Raw genomic sequence first — 14715 nt, 5'->3', positions numbered from 1 at the left:
TTTTTATATCTTAGGCGAGCACTAGGCTGCAGCTAAGCCCCCGAGTGAGAGGTTTGCTCTTCACTCGGTAGGATTTTTATATCTTAGGCGAGCACTGGGCTGCAGCTAAGCCCCCGAGTGAGAGGTTTGCTCTTCACTCGGTAGGATTTTTATATCTTAGGCGAGCACTAGGCTGCAGCTAAGCCCCCGAGTGAGAGGTTTGCTCTTCACTCGGTAGGATTTTTATATCTTAGGCGAGCACTGGGCTGCAGCTAAGCCCCCCGAGTGAGAGGTTTGCTCTCCATTCGGTAAGATTTTTACGTTGTACTTGTGGCGAAGCTCAGAGGAGAGGGTCGCAGTCGTCCTGCACCTCGTCCTCCTTACAAGCGCACATTGTACTATGGCGTAGCTCAGAGGAGAGGGTCGCAGTCGACCTGTACCTCGTCCTCCTTGCGAGCGCACATTGTACTTATGGCGTAGCTCGGAGGAGAGGGTCGCAGTCGACCTGCACCTTGTCCTCCTTGCGAGCGCACATTGTACTTATGGCATAGCTCGGAGGAGAGGGTCGCAGTCGACCTGCACCTCGACCTCTTTGCGAGCGCACATTGTATTTATGGCGTAGCTCAGAGGAGAGGGGCGCAGTTGACCTGCATCTCGTCCTCCTTTCGAGCGCACATTGTACTTAGGCGAGTGTTTAAACTGCAGCTAAGCCCCCGAGTGGGAGTCTGGCTCACCACTCTGTAGGATTTTTATAACTTAGGCGACTACTTGGACTGCAGCTAAGCCCCCGAATGGGAGTCTGGCTCACCACTCGGTAGGATTTTTATAACTTAGGCGAGTACTTGGACTGTAGCTAAGCCCCCGAGTGGAAGTCTGGTCTACCACTCGGTAGGATTTTTATAACTTAGGCGAAACGGATTCGCAGCTAAGCCCCCGAGTGGGAGTCTGGCTCACCACTCGGTAAGGGTTTTTTATAACTTAGGCGAAACGGATTCGCAGCTAAGCCCCCGAGTGGGAGTCTGGCTCACCACTCGGTAAGGATTTTTTTTACAAACTTAGGCGAAGCGGATTCGCGGCTAAGTCACCCACTGAGGGGGGAATTTTATTGGACAGATAAAAAAGTGACAAAAATTATGGAGAAATTATGACACTATTATTTTGTAATCCATGAACTACAGAAGTACTTTATTACAACTCATCCGAGTGAAAACTTTTAAGTGTAAAATGGGCTGAGTAGTTCCGCGTTCCAAGCTCGGGGCTCGTCGATATTGTGTTCGACGTTGTAAAGACGGTACGCCCCGTTGTGGAGAACCTTGGTGACGACGAAGGGCCCTTCCCAAGAAGGAGCGAGCTTATGATGTTTCTGCTGATCCACTCGGAGTACTAAATCCTCTTCCTGGAAGGCTCGACCCCTCACATTTCTGGCGTGAAAGCGACGCATGTCTTGTTGGTAAATGGTCGATCGGATCAAAGCCATCTCCCTTTCTTCCTTTAGAAGGTCGACTGCGTCCTGCCGCGCTTGTTCAGCTTCTGCTTCGTTGTAGAGTTCAACTCGAGGAGCATTGTGGAGAAGATCACTCGGCAAGACCGCCTCAGCTCCGTAGACCAAGAAGAATGGAGTTCTTCCGGTCGACCGATTAGGTGTGGTCCGCAGTCCCCAAAGCACCGAGGGAAGTTCGTCGACCCACGCTCCAGCCGCATGCTTGAGATCGCGCATCAGTCGGGGTTTCAATCCTTTGAGGATCAGGCCATTGGCTAGCTCTGCTTGTCCATTCGACTGCGGATGGGCGACTGAAGCGTAGTCGACTCGTGTGCCTTGAGAGTTGCAGAAATCTCTGAATTCCTCCGAGTCAAAGTTCGACCCATTATCCGTAATAATGCTGTGCGGGACTCCATATCTGACTATCAGTTCCCTGATGAAGCTAACAACAGTACCGGCGTCAAGGTTCTTGATTGGCTTAGCCTCAATCCACTTGGTGAACTTGTCGACTGCCACCAGTACATGCGTGAAGCCACTTCGACCTGTTCTCAAGGGACCGACCATGTCCAACCCCCATACTGCGAAAGGCCAAACGAGTGGAATGGTCTTCAGAGCTGACGCAGGCTTGTGTGACATATTTGAGTAGAACTGACATCCTTCACACTTGTCCACTATTTCCTTTGCCATCTCATTTGCCTTTGGCCAGTAAAATCCGGCTCGGTATGCTTTGGCCACGATGGTCCGAGAGGACGCATGATGACCACAGGTCCCCGAGTGGATATCATTGAGAATGATTCGACCTTCCTCCGGCGTTATGCACTTCTGACCAACTCCAGTCGCTCTCTCTCTATACAACTGTCCTTTGATAACGGTAAAGGCCTTGGATCGACGGACGATATGTCCTCTTCCTCATCCTCTGGGAGCTCTTTTCTCAAGATATATGCGATATAGGGAATTGTCCAGTTGGGTGTGACTACCAAGATCTCCATAACTAAGTCGACCACTGCTGGGACCTCTACCTCAGTCGGATCCGTGGCACTCTTGGGTTGTGGGGTTTCTTCAGTGAAAGGGTCTTCCTTAACTGACGGCATATGAATATGTTCCAAAAACACGCCACTCGGAATGGCTTCTCTCTTGGAACCTATCTTTGCTAGATCATCAGCTGCTTGATTTTTCAGTCGGGGTATATGATGGAGGTCTAACCCCTCAAACTTCTTTTCCAGCTTCCTCACTTCATTGCAGTATCCAGTCATGGCTGGGCTTCTCACGTCCCACTCCTTCATCACTTGGTTGACCACTAAATCTGAATCGCCATAGACCATCAGGCGACGGACGCCGAGTGAAATGGCCATGCGCAATCCGTATAAGAGGGCCTCATACTTTGCCTCATTGTTGGAGGAATCAAAGTGAATCTGGAGCACATATCTGAGCTTATCTCCTCTGGGGGAAACTAGGACAACCCCAGCACCGGAACCATTCAGCAGCTTAGAGCCATCAAAGAACATGGTCCAATGCTCCGAGTGAACCTCAGTCGGCTGCTGTTGTTCAATCCACTCGGCGAGGAAATCAGCTATTGCCTGGAACTTAATGGCTTTCTTTGCCTCGAACTTGATATCAAGGGGAAGAAGTTCGATCGCCCATTTGGCCACTCGACCAGTTGCATCTCTGTTGTGTAAAATCTCTGAAAGTGGAGCGTCGCTGACGACTGTGATGGAATGATCAGAGAAATAATGAGCAACCTTCTTCGTGGTCATGTATATTCCATACACAAGCTTCTGATAATGAGGGTATCTCTGCTTGGATGGAGTCAAGACTTCAGACAAATAATACACTCGGCGCTGAACTTTGAAGGCTTTTCCTTCCTCTTCACGCTCTACCATAAGCACTGTACTGACGACTTGTCCTGTGGCTGCGATATAAAGCAACAGAGGCTCTTTGCTGATTGGAGCAGCAAGCACCGGCTGGGTGAAGAGCAGAGCTTTTAGCTCGGCAAACGCTGCATCAGCTTCGGGAGTCCACTCGAACTTGTCTGCCTTCTTCATCAATCGGTAAAGAGGTAATGCCTTTTCACCGAGTCGTGAGATGAATCGACTTAATGCGACCAAGCATCCAGTAAGCTTCTGTACATCGTGCACTCGCACAGGGCGCTTCATTCGGAGAATAGTGCCGATTTTCTCTGGATTAGCATCGATCCCTCGCTCGGAAACGAGAAAACCAAGTAACTTGCCACCAGGAACTCCGAATGTGCACTTTGATGGATTGAGCTTGATATCATACCTTCTGAGGTTGGCAAATGTTTCGGCGAGGTCAGTGAGCAGGTCGGAACCTTTTCGTGACTTGACGACGATATCATCCATATACGCTTCCACATTCCGACTGATTTGAGTGAGCAGACACTTCTGAATCATTCGCATAAACGTGGCTCCGGCATTCTTGAGGCCGAATGGCATGGTAATATAGCAGAAGCACCCGAATGGAGTGATGAAAGCTGTTTTTATCTCATCGGGTCCATACAGACGGATCTGATGGTACCCGAAATAGGCATCTAGAAAAGACAATCTCTCGCACCCCGCGGTCGAGTCAACAATTTGATCAATGCGAGGTAGAGGAAAATGATCTTTCGGGCAGGCCCGATTGATGTGCTTAAAATCAATGCACATTCGGAGCGATTTGTCCTTTTTGGGAACCATGACGACATTAGCGAGTCACTCGGAGTGGTATATCTCTCGGATAAATCCTGCCGCCAACAGTCGAGCCACTTCTTCACCAATAGCCTTTCTCTTCTGGACGGCGGACCGCCGAAGATGCTCTTTAACTGGTTTTGCTGATGAGTCGACTCTAAGACTCCTAGGACCTCGGTTGGCAGCATGGATTGAATTACTCCTCCGTCTGGAGGTTATTCAGTTGTTGGATGAACTGGACATATTTCGATGGAAGTTGCATCAGACTGGCATGTTTTCAGTCAAGTCCATGTATGATGCTCTGGTTCATAATGAGGTTCCGGTTGATAACAGAAAATTGTGAAGCTCAAAATACCTTTAAGGGTGAAGATTTTTCTCTAGTTTCTTAATAGAGGGGTCATATTAACTAGGGATAGTTTGGCACGGCACAACTGGCAAGGTAACAAAAAATGTGTCTTCTGTTAGCACGACGAGTCTATTAAACACTTATTTTTTGAGTGCAAGCTTGCTCGGTCTGTCTGGGCTGTTGTTCAAATAGCTTCAAATCTTTACCCACCATGTAGTGCACGGAATATATTCCGCAATTGGTTGAGGGGCAGCTGCCTTATGTTGGGCACTGTGGCTTACCAAGAATGACGTAGTGTTTGACAATAAAAGTGTCTCATCTCGTATGCAGGTTATCCATGCATGCTCGCGATGGCTCCATACTTGGTCTATCCTGCAGAGGCCGGAGGATAGGGACCTTTTTATGATGGTGTCTACACGGCTGGAGCGTATGGCCAGAGAGGTTTTTTACCCCCCATGGATGGCGGTGTGATCTTTGGATAGGATATGCCACGTCCTAGACCGGCTTATGTTTTTTTTCCTCAGCTACTTTTTTTTCTTTTTAGGACTTGTGGACTTGTTGGCTATGTGCATCTGGTTATGCAGAGGCCGGGCTTTCTTATGATGCGATTGTATCACCTCGATATTTCAATTCAATGAAAAGCCCTTTATCCAAAAAAAGCCACTTGGCTAGAGGTGGTGCTAGTAGGCTTCAATTCAATCAAATGCACCACCTCATATCTTACCAAACTTAGCTACCTAAACCTACTAGCACACAAGCTAGTACTCCCTCCATAAAGAAATATAAGAGCGTTAAGATCACTATACATTTTCTTTACGGAGGGAGTGACTCAACACAACTAGCGCCACATACGAGACCACTTCCTAGTAAATCTACTAAAACTAAACTAGAGATTGTTTGGATATACCTAACACAAATCAGGTCCCATACTACAAGCTACGACTATGATCTACCTTCACTGCCTTGCCGTCGAGGCGGCCGTCTGCTCTGCCCTCTGCAGCCGAGCTGTTTGATGAAATGACATGCACAACAGGATGCCCAGGGAACTTGAGGTATACTCAGGATCAGGTGCTTTATCCCTCCTGATAAACTCTAACTCGCAACTAGCTCTGATGCTGCCTTTGCCGTTGAGACTGTTTTCTAGCCTTTGCACCTGAGCTGTTCAATGAAACGTTATGCACGACCATCATGTCCGATTACGAGATGGGTAGTGTTCGACATGCCTATGGAACTTGAATCCTCAGACCAGGTACTGATAAACTCCATCCCTTTCCCAATTCAATTTTACTGTGTGCTGGTTGCGGGCCGACTGGAAAACTATTTGACACACAGAAAGTTTCAATTTTCTGGTAGCTACGCTAGGACAACAAGTACGCTGAAAAACCACAGAACCAAAGGAGTAGTAGTATATAGGATTCTTAGATATAACATCAAAGAGTATAGAGGAGCACCTGATCCAGTTATAATCCATCTCCAATTTAAGTTGCGACAAGCTCAATACACAACTAACACATACTGCACTCCCTTCTCTAAGAAGAAACATATTTCACCATAAGAAAGTTAAATAAATAAATACGAATGTTTTCTACCTCGAGTACATATTAGCTGTTTAACGATGATGACGATCAGCATACTGAATTGCTAATAGGAAAGCTCTAATCTCGCCACCTGATGGGTGATAGCAGTAGCAGCTAACTAGACGAGGAATCAATCTCATGATATTGGTTTTGTTTTGGTTTTTCTTGTCGGTTAGTTGGGTTGCTATTGGTTTTGTTTTGTTTTTTCTCGTTTTCCTTCCTTATTATGACTTTTTTCTTTCATTTTTTATCATATACAATGTACATTTTATGATATACCGTGAACATTTTTCAAATACACAGTGGATCTTTTTAAATATACGTCCAACATTCTCCGAAATATACGATCAATATTTTTTAATATATAACAAAAAAATCATTCGTAGTAAATATTTTCTAAATACACATTGAACATTTTTTAAACATAGTCTGAACGTTTTCTAGTTTTAAACATAGTCGGCTAGTTGGGTGGGAATAAACTAACCATAACCCCATGTTATGACACCTACGTGGGCCCTTAAGCCCTTCCCATGTTTCAACAGCTTCGATGACAGTGGAGCCCATGGCTGTGGGTGCGACAACCGCATTGTCCGTCTGCGCAGCGGGTGCTGTGACATCCTGGACGGCCTTGGTGTCGTCCATGTTGCGGCTGACTTGGCCACCGGATTGATGCGGCGATGCGGAGCGCTGGAGAAAGTAGAGGGGGCGGCATGGCGGCAGTTCATCATCGGAGGAGAGCATGGGTGACGGCTGTGGCAGGAAACGGTTTTTTTGTTTGGCGTGATCCCTTGCACGTCCCACATTTTAGATGAAGGGTCATTCCTTTGCCGATTTTTGGCACTCGACATACAGAGACGAATGATCAACTGGTCAATTGCACGTGCGATGTTGGTTCACCTGTCAATGTTTGCCGAGTTTTTGGTAGAGGGCCGTCGGCATAATTGTTACACCACGAATTTGGATTTGAAAAACTGAAAAAGATAAAATATTTGCCGAGTTTCCATTAGAGGAAACAGGGCAAACATAGAAAGTCGTCACGGCTGGGTGGGCTGCTTGACAGCGGGGCCCACCTACCCGATTTTGCCGAGTTTTTTTTCTCTCGGAAACTCGGCGAACTTGAGATTCTGCCGAGTTCATTTTGTTCATTGGGTCCTTTTTCGTTGGAACTAGGCAAAATGAGAAGTCATCCGAGTTTCTTATCACTGTCTAGTCTAATTTTGAATCAAACTTTGCCGACTTCCCGATAAAATGTATTCGGTAAAGTTTCAGATCTCGGCGCAAAACCAGATTCTAGTGGTGCATATTATATGTGGTGGATGCGGAAACTATTGCTTTATGCTGTAAAACCATAAACTTATTTTGCACTCAATCTCGACAAAATTAAAGGGTTTCCCTTGCATTTCCCAGGGCCACACGTTGCAGTTCCCATAGAAACAGTACAGACCACCCCCATTTATCTATTTCTCTTACTAGAATTTAAAGTATTGTTTCTGCACTTTAGGTATAGGGATACCCGTGGCATTATTACATAAATAAGTTCCGGAGAGAAAAAAAAGTTTGTTTTACTGTTCCGAATGGACAGTTGCACAGATTGATAACCTAGGGGCTAAACAAATTGAAGAGTTCGTTAGAGCCGAACAATTCTGCCGTGCCATCAAAAAAATACAGGTACTCCAGTCGTCACGAATATCAGCGTGCTGGTAGCCACTCTAAGAGCTAACAATGCAATCTGAATCCCAGACATTCGTTTGTTCCACTTATATGCTTCCTTTAGAGGGGAGCAGAAAATAGTTAGCATATACAACCGTCCTTCAATTTTTTTTCAGAAATAAACGACTGATGCCATGGAGGATACCTGAGCATCAAGGGCCGGTTTGACAATAGGATCAACTTCAACCATGAATAGGTACCAGATTAACTTGCACTTGTCAGGGGAGATTAATGTTCCGGCCCTTAGAATCAGCTCCTGGTAATGGTATCCATTCGATTATTTCTATTTCAAGTAATCAGAAAAAACATGTATAATCTACTATGAAAGGAGGTGCTAAAGCCCTGTTCGGTACCTCTCCCGTTTCAAAACTCCACTCCGTACGAGGAGCTGGGTCTCAGCCACTCCATACGATTACGCTGCCGCTCCCTCCGCTCCGGGAGTTGCAGCCGTGGAGCGGAGTGGATCCGAACAGGGCTTAAGTAAAAGAAACACTGCATTGATTCAGCAAAAACGTATTTATATAAGCATGACGCGTGGCACATATACCTCTTCCCGTGAGATGTAGGCCAGTGGCCCATCATCAAGTAGGTAACGAAAGTTTTCAATGGTATCACCGTCTCCATCTAACCGAATTGCTGATATTACCCAAAGCATCAACATGCACTGCACGGAAAGAAGGAAGAAGTCTCAGCTCCGTTACAACACATTATTTTTTCTAAATAGACAGTATTAAATTTGACATACTTCATCGAGGGCAGATTGGACAATTGCTTGTACATCTATTTTTCGTTTCTGTTCTCTTGAAAGATAGGTATTGAATAATTTCGTGAACCTGCACATATTGCACCACCATTTAGTCTTCGTGCAACAGAGGACCTGCTTTTGACTTAGATATGGAGCGCAGCTCACCTGTCTTTCATGCGCATCGAGATAGTTGCAGCTTCTTCTTTTGCCTTTGATTCAACAACGTTCCTTCCATGATTTTTCAGCCTTGAAAGCAGTTCTTTCACTGCACCTTCATCGAGCACCAAATCTAAAAGTCCATACTGAAGGTACGAAGCAGCAGCTATTGTCTCGGTTACAAGAAGCATTTTAATAGTTGCCCAGGTGTTATCTCGAGCTGAACGTAGAAACTCCTTGACTGGTTCTCCTAGAGTTCTTGTAAGTTTCCCCTGAAATAACATGTCCCAGATAAAACAAGGTATCCATGTTTTGCCATGACATTTCGGCAGAACCTCGTACAACCTCCGTCCGAAATTACTTGTCGCAGAAATGGATAAAAATGGATGTATCTAGAACTAAAATACGTCTAGATACATCCATTTCTCTGACAAGTAATTCGGACGAAGAGAGTATCTGCCACAAAGATCTGCAAGTTTCGCTTTTAGAGCACAAACTGACTCTACATGAGCATCCGACATGCTTATCAAGGAACCTAATAACACGATAAAGGGTTTCCCCCCGCTTTATATTATAAAGCCAACAACCGATACAACCAGCTCACCGGAGCCACGACACAAACAAGCCCAAAGGAAAAAAGAGAGAAAAAGAAAGAGAAACAAATGCCGACAATGGCAGATCAATGAAACGAAGATGGCCAGCAACCGCTGCACCCTTTGGAGAAATACCACCACGCTCCTAGCACTCCGAAGCGTCACGTAGCAAGCAACACCTTCAAGAAGGATGCGACGACAACTCCGCTGCTGCTCAGGCTAGTCCTAGAGTTTCCTCTGATACCCGGGTGGTAGTACGGAAGGATGTACCTGACGCATTTCAGGAAGGCCCGACAGCGCCCGCAGGCGTCGCCATGTCAGAACCGGACGAGCCACCAGGGATTTCTTCCGACCCGAACCCCCACCACCACCCCGGACAGTCCAAAGTGCACCCCCAGCTCGCCGCCCACCAGCCTGTGCCACCACGATCATCGAACCAACTTCGTCGTCTCACCGAGGCCACCGACACGAGACCTGGAGGATGGGAGAAGAGACAATCGGCTAGGCGGGCATCCGCAACACAGTCGAAGGGAGGGGACATCCTCCACCACCGATGCGAAGCCGACCGGGTGCACGGACTAGTGGCCTACCAGGCGCCATAACCTGGCCGGACCCAAAAGGGTCCGGACAGCCCCTGCCATCATGCTGCAGCTCGCTGGCCGAAGAATCCCTCACCGCCCGCATACCACCGCCTCCTCGCCACCATCACCAGCAAGCAGCACCGCCGCCATCGGGAGGCCCCCGCGCACCCACTCGCGCGTGGAGAAAGAACGGCTCAACGCCGCCACTCGCGCGCGGGTGGGGGGGGAGGGGGGGGGGGTGGGGGAATAAGTAGGAGCCTCTTGCACCTTTTCCTTTTGGCCCTAAGAAGAAGGCTGATGACCGTACTATTGGTTGCTACATATGACTATGTCTTTTATTATTTGTTATTATTGTAGTTTTTCCACCCGGAAGTGCCATGTCGGTTGCTAATGAGTAAACAGTGTGCTTGTGGAGTTGGGTCTAGAGTCTCCAGTTGCTGCTACCTGGGACTCGAGTTTGAGTTAAGCTAGATAACCAAGTGTTTGCTCTTCTTGTTATTGTCGCACCAAGTGTTTGCTGTTCTTGCTGTTGTTCCAAGATGGTTGCATCCCACCGTAATCTGATGTTTCCCAAGTAGATGTCCTCTGTTCCCAGATTGGTATTTTATATGTGTTGGGGTTGTTCCCAAATTGATATGGTTTGTACCTGTAATTTTTGTTGTATAGTAGGCGGGTCATATGCATTTGACGTTATGGTCACCTTAATTTTTTTCAGTTGAAAGTTATGGTAGATGGCCATTTATAATTACTAGCAAAAGAGACCGTGCATTGCAATGGCAGAAGAAAATACCGCACGGTCCTAAACCAATCACCATTACTAAGACCCCAATATGTCTTGTCGAGGTTTCTCTATTTCGGCATAAGATGAGAAATCTGCTTTTTTTCATGCAAAATTTTAACGAGGTGTACTTGCACGGTTATCAACGGTTTGTTTCGTCTCCAACTTCACTTTGATGAGGTGTTCATTGTACTCCGGGTTGGTGTCGATACGAAAGAAAGATGGACCATGCGCTATTGATTAAGATTGCACCCTAAATAGTATTTTTAAAATACTTAACAGGTAAAATAACATCATATTCATATTCTACACATTTTTCTAATAAAATTTCATATATGACATGTTAAAATTAAAGTTAGGATTTAAAAGAAAAGTGCGTTTAAAAATTAGTATTTGTTCTAGATGGACTTTGGATTAATTATAGAAACGACAGGGGCTTTCTGCTAAAACGCAAAAATGATTCATTTTCCATCATTTAATAGTGGAGTGCTGGTTATTTACTAGAAAAGGAAGAGGGTTTTCTGTAAAACAGTAAAAAATAGATAAGTTTTCTCACTTAAATTATTATTATTAAGGACAGTAAAACTGCACCTAATCCCTTGCCTCTCACGCCATCAGTTGTTTGGACCGTTCGTTTTCAAGATTGGATTGTTTCTGGTTGTTGGATACACGTGAATCTCTCGTTGGTGTGAAGACATGACCACAGCTTGGGCCTGATGTCTTAAGAGCAGCTATTCCGGTAGCTTATTTGGAGTACTGTCGTTAATTGGGCCAGACAGCCCATGTAAGGAAGCCGCAGGTCCGGTCTGCACAGCACCAGAAAAAAATTACGAGCCTGCGATGTCCTCGCTTCTCCGTCGCCGTTCCTCCTTCCCGCAGCGACTCCTGCGCGTGGCGGCTAGGGTTAAAACCATCTGATCTGATGCGGCACGGTACGGGCCTCACAGATCGATGTAGGGCGAGCGATGCAGGCAGCTGATGCGGTAGGGACATGGGATTGGAAGCGACTAGCGACCGAATTGAAGCTGGCCCGCCGGCATAAAAGCAGTGAAGCATCCGTTCGTGGTAGCCATTCATGGTAACTAATGTGCGCCACTAGCGTCAACAGCGACAATGTGTACGAGCGGCCACTCCAATCTGTGCTTCTGTCCACGTCTCCCCGATCTCAATCTCTTCCTCCTCGTCTCGCAGGCCCTCGCGCCCCACGAACGTCGACCTCGAACGGCAGCGCACCAACGTCGACCTCTTCGTTCTAAAAAAAAATCGTTCTAAAAAACGTCGACCTCGAGCGGCGGCGCAACTCCCCCGAACTCAACCTCCAGCGGTCGTGCCCACCGTGACTAGCATATTGTCCGCCGGCGGCCCCGCCAAAGTCAACATCCCCATGTGCCGCTGTCGTCCAATATGGCCGTGGCCTTGCCGCACTTGCTTCACGCTGGCCATAGGTACGTACAACTCCTCTTTCCCACCATAACACAAGAATCCCTCATGGCTGCAGATGCTCGCACGTGGTTTGTTAGTATGTAGAATATCTCTGTTACGTGAGAACTACATAATACGACACTGATCACATACACATATACAATCGATCGGTTGAACCATGTGAGGTCCATAGTATCTATACAATATCTTTTTCTACTTATCCTAAGAATTCCAAATAAACTTAAGAATTCCAAACAGCCGCTACTTTCCGTAAACTTAGATTTCTCTTATTTATTTTATGCATGATGGAGTTGTTAGCTTGAAGTGTATGTGATCTTGTTGATAAGCTTTTAGTTGATTCTTTCCCTTTTACAAAATTATTAAGCAGAAACAAATTAAAAGAGCAAATATTTTGGTTTAGTTTAACAGACAAAGGTTGGAACATGGAAGACACATCAATTCTGCCAGAGGAATGGATGCCCAAGTGTCCTGTGAGTTTAACTCCGAGGGGAAACCACATCAAGAGAAATTCAAGATCTGTTGTCTAAAAAGGTCTACTAAACATCTATCATTTCTCTTATTTATTTTATGTAGTCATTGCTCATTTAAATTTCTTTCTTCATCTCTTGAAATTAGTACACAAACCAACCATCTTTCCAAAATGATGTGCAGAAACTATATTCGAAGTTGGCATGCACAACAAGGATGATTATTTGCTTATTTAACTCATTCAATGCCACATTAATTCCTTTCTTGCAGCTCCATGGAAAACATGGATTCACTGCTTTAGAAGAAAGTGAGCCTACTCAATTTCTTGGCAGCCCCTGAGAAAATTTGGATTCTCATAACGGAATCTGCAAAATCATCTGTATGTTTTTTCTTTTCTTTTTTCCACAAGGTATCTGGTCTTAGTTTATATACGGATTGCGCAAGATAATGTTTTTTGTGATTGTACAAACACCTATATATGCTTATTTAGTTTCAAAAAGTAATTGCATCGTGCTCGGGTTTTGGTTTTGTTGCCGATGCATCCTAAAATAAGCTTGCCATTTTAAAGGAGAGTTCAAGCAATTTTTTTACCAATCTGAGCATTTTCTTTCTACATAATTTTACTACAAACCTTGCTCTATTTGTAGAAAAGGTGAGCACACTTGACTTCAATTGCTATGCGTGGGTAGGGTTCTACTGATAAAAAAAAACCTGAATGTGATGTTGTGTTTTGAAATTATTTGCTTGCCTAAATTTGTGTTTTGTTATCCATCATTATTGTACTAGAGTTACCTGATATCAAGCTTCTCATTGTGTACACCATGCTAGAAACAGGTATGTTCTCCAAAGTGTTGATAGGCTATCAATTATTATGATTTGCATTCTACATTTTGTTATTATATTTATTCATGCATGTGATTCTTTATTCCACCTTTGAGGTTGCGAAGCCAGATGCTAATGATCCTTGACAAAAAGGGAATATCCAGCAACTTCTCAAACACCCAATTCAGACCCCTCACATGTGGGACCTAATTTTGAAGCAAATTCAAGTTAAGACCCATGTTTTAAAAAAAACAGTCCTCTCCTATCACTGCACTACTTGGCTCTTTTATATTGCCTTCCAATATATATGCACTTTATTCAAATGTTAGTTTGATGTTTTTCTCTTACTGTCTGATGACAGCATGCTTTATGACTATATATTTGTAAAAATCCTATTATTCCATTGGAAATGTAGACGGGCGCGGCAACGCGAGCCAATAATGATCTAGTGTGAATGGCAGGTTACTTATCTGGAAGCAGCGGGGGTTTTCTACATGTTTTATTATACGTTGTGCAGAATCACTCCGTACTTTATTAGTATGCATAGATTTTTTTTAAATGCTCTACTACATGTTTTATTATAGATTTTCCATGTTACCATATTTTCTATGTATAGTAAATTCAGTTGATCAACAATATTGCGTTGTACAAACTTTTGCATTTAGTCTTTTGGTGTCATGCACAACATATAAATAATAGGCTTACACAGTGCATGGCATAATAAGCATTATATATTAATCCTTATGTTCACTAAATATATTACTCCCTAGGTAAACTAATATAAGACGATTTAGATCACAAACGAAGTGATCTAAAATGCCTTATATTATATTAGTTGACAGGGGGTGTACATGAGCACATGACGAACTAGATAACGGTCCATGTGGATCTTCCTACTTTAGAAGAGGGCGACACCCCTTTGCCGAAGATCGTGGGAATTTATACTAATTGATTTTTAAATGTGACCTACTAATAGAAACCATACATCATCCCCGGCCATTGCAAGGAATGTTCATTATGGAAACTAGAAATGACACGTATGATCCCCATATATATATATATATTTTCCTTGCAAAACTAGTAAAGACGCAGTCCTGAAGGTGTAAAAAGGATTGTTGGCACATAGCACGGAGTTTGGTGGCCTCCAAGTCCGGTATGGCGTCGGAAATTCGGGGAAAAACGGTCATTCCTTTTGTGCCTGGTAATGTAGGATAGCCACAATGGGCACAACACAACCGGGGCACTCAGGCTCAGACCAGGGCGACTTGGAGATTCCTCATGAAGACAACGAACTGGATAGACTACCTTCCGCGCTCCGGTCACGTCGGCATCACGCGCCGACTCATGCCAAAGAGC

General features: G+C 45.0%; 2 protein-coding genes across 2 annotated transcripts in view; both read right to left on the bottom strand.

The window, feature by feature from the left end:
* Positions 1-6705, bottom strand: part of LOC119349926 — a 16894-nt gene extending 10189 nt beyond the window's left edge. The window contains exons 1-3 of the mRNA XM_037618018.1: positions 6573-6705; positions 5545-5644; positions 5440-5491 (exon numbers count right to left, since the gene is read on the bottom strand). Of these exons, the coding sequence (XP_037473915.1) occupies positions 5440-5491; positions 5545-5644; positions 6573-6705 (285 nt within the window). The remainder of the gene's footprint in view (positions 1-5439; positions 5492-5544; positions 5645-6572) is intronic.
* Positions 6706-7550: 845 nt separating this feature from the next.
* The window catches only part of LOC119298770 (protein ROOT HAIR DEFECTIVE 3-like), a 16716-nt gene continuing 9551 nt past the window's right edge, over positions 7551-14715 (bottom strand). Inside the window, exons 10-14 of the mRNA XM_037576066.1 lie at positions 8684-8946; positions 8519-8606; positions 8321-8437; positions 7919-8029; positions 7551-7831 (exon numbers count right to left, since the gene is read on the bottom strand). Of these exons, the coding sequence (XP_037431963.1) occupies positions 7718-7831; positions 7919-8029; positions 8321-8437; positions 8519-8606; positions 8684-8946 (693 nt within the window). The 3' untranslated portion in view covers positions 7551-7717. The remainder of the gene's footprint in view (positions 7832-7918; positions 8030-8320; positions 8438-8518; positions 8607-8683; positions 8947-14715) is intronic.

This window comes from Triticum dicoccoides, chromosome 1B (genome assembly GCF_002162155.2).
Source record: "Triticum dicoccoides isolate Atlit2015 ecotype Zavitan chromosome 1B, WEW_v2.0, whole genome shotgun sequence".
Taxonomy (NCBI): Eukaryota; Viridiplantae; Streptophyta; class Magnoliopsida; order Poales; family Poaceae; genus Triticum; species Triticum dicoccoides.
The sequence above is the reverse complement of the archived record's forward strand: the minus strand, read 5'-3'. Positions and strand labels throughout refer to the sequence as shown.